At 35.0% G+C, this 1870-nt stretch overlaps 1 protein-coding gene across 1 annotated transcript; it reads right to left on the minus strand.

Annotated features, from left to right (window-relative positions):
* TRIADDRAFT_30388 (uncharacterized protein) lies at nucleotides 1-1113 on the minus strand (the record flags this gene model as incomplete). Its single annotated transcript, XM_002116065.1, has 1 exon — nucleotides 1-1113. A coding segment is annotated over one exon (1113 nt), but the record flags the coding sequence as incomplete, so codon positions are not given.
* Nucleotides 1114-1870: the final 757 nt, after the last annotated feature.

The following is a 1870-nucleotide window of genomic DNA, read 5'->3' on the forward strand; positions in this document are numbered from 1 at the left end:
TTAATAGGTTTTAGAAATATTGGAAGGTAAAGTATAATCTGAAAGATTATATTTCATCTTGATGTCAGATACTGTACTAACAGGAGCGACCGTACTTGTAGATTTTCCCATTCTCGGCTTAAAAAATGCGTCTTTAAAGACCTGCGTTGCAATCGTATAAATGACAGGATTCATTGCCGAATTTAATGGAAGCACAAACACCGCTATCCAAGCAATTGTTTCACGAGGTACATGGATTTTAAACAATGCTAAGAAAGTAATGGCAATGATAGGTAACCAACAGCACAAGTTAGTACCGATGACTAGGATCATTTTAACTGTTACAACACGATCTTGTCTAGCACTTCTATGACTCATCACCTTTCTGGTTTTTAACTTAATCATAAGAGCTAAATAAGCTAGCAAAATAAACATGCAAGCAATTAGATTGACAACGGTAATAACGCTAATGGAATATTGCCAACCTGTACCATCGACTTGATTAGAAAAGTGGAAAGGCAGGCAAACACTTGATCGTCCATAGAAATTTCTGAAATATGGAATACCAGGTAGTAATGGTATACCAATGGTTACAATAACGATTAGCCAACCCCAAAAGATTGCCTTTCTAGCGGTAGATAAATTAATTCGATAAGGGCTATATGGACTGATAATGCATATCAGTCGGTCGACAGTGATGGCGGTCAAAATATATACGGACATTTGGCAAGATAACGTGGCTAAAAATCCAGCAAAGTGACAGAGTGGACTCTTCCTCCAATAATCATCATAATGGCTATATTTCTTACGGTAATAGATATCGGTTGATCCAATGATGATCAAGTAAATTGCCATCATTAAATCTGCAATTGCCAGTGCATCTACAAATAGAACGTTTACAGATTCAGCATTACCCATAAAAAATGTTACCAGTTTTCGAAAATAAGATTGTTCAGCCATGGAATTTTTATTTTGATGCTTTAATCTCCATATTAGTACAAACAAGTTGCCAACTAGGGCAATAATTCCTACAATCCATATTGATGCTCTTAAAATTGTATTGGCCATAAGATCAGCGCAGTTGGAAATAACATTAAAGGGTGGAAGGCATGTTTGTGCAGTCGCTATACAACAAAATGAGTAATGACTGGTAACCCTGTAGCAGGAAAGGGTAGAATTACATTTTTATCGGTATTGCTAAAAAATGGTTATAAGGTTATATGATTGTCACGGTACGCCGTTACTAATTAAGTAACTGTAAATTAATGAATGCTTATGAATAGATAAGATAAGGTTATGTGCTATGTTTTAATGCGCTTGTAGCTGATAATAGGATGGTAGAAATGAGATAAAATAGAAGTTGTTAGCTGTTAATTTACTGTAGGTTTATAAGGTGTGTTAATCTCTAAAAATTGAGCTGTATATGGACGAAGGTTAAGCGTCTTAACACCTGATAGCTTGTAGCTATCTAAATCTGAGAATATCGACATGTATATTTAGTAATGGTATTATACTAATTAATGTAACTTATAAAGCATGAATTCTCACTCGTTAATATTGGGATTCACTGTAGAAACCTATTTAAGCGCGTGTGTTTGTAGAATAAAGTAAGTAATTGCTTAAGAAACGGCAAGACTCATATCGTGAAGAATAGTGTAATAATTAGTCAGTTGTCTGTGGAGATCAGCCGAGAAATCGAGTTCTCAAATACTTCTCTCATAGAAACTGAAAGTACTGGGAGAAATAGCCCAAGTTTTAAGTAACTACACTAGAGTTCTTTACTTTCCTTTGCCACAAGTGAGGGTTGTGACAATGATGGAACACTATCGCGGTAGCTTACTGTAATTAATATCATTATAATGTTGAATATTTTAGTAATGTATGGGGGTAT

This window comes from Trichoplax adhaerens, genomic scaffold, assembly GCF_000150275.1.
Source record: "Trichoplax adhaerens TRIADscaffold_13 genomic scaffold, whole genome shotgun sequence".
Classification (NCBI taxonomy): domain Eukaryota; kingdom Metazoa; phylum Placozoa; class Uniplacotomia; order Trichoplacea; family Trichoplacidae; genus Trichoplax; species Trichoplax adhaerens.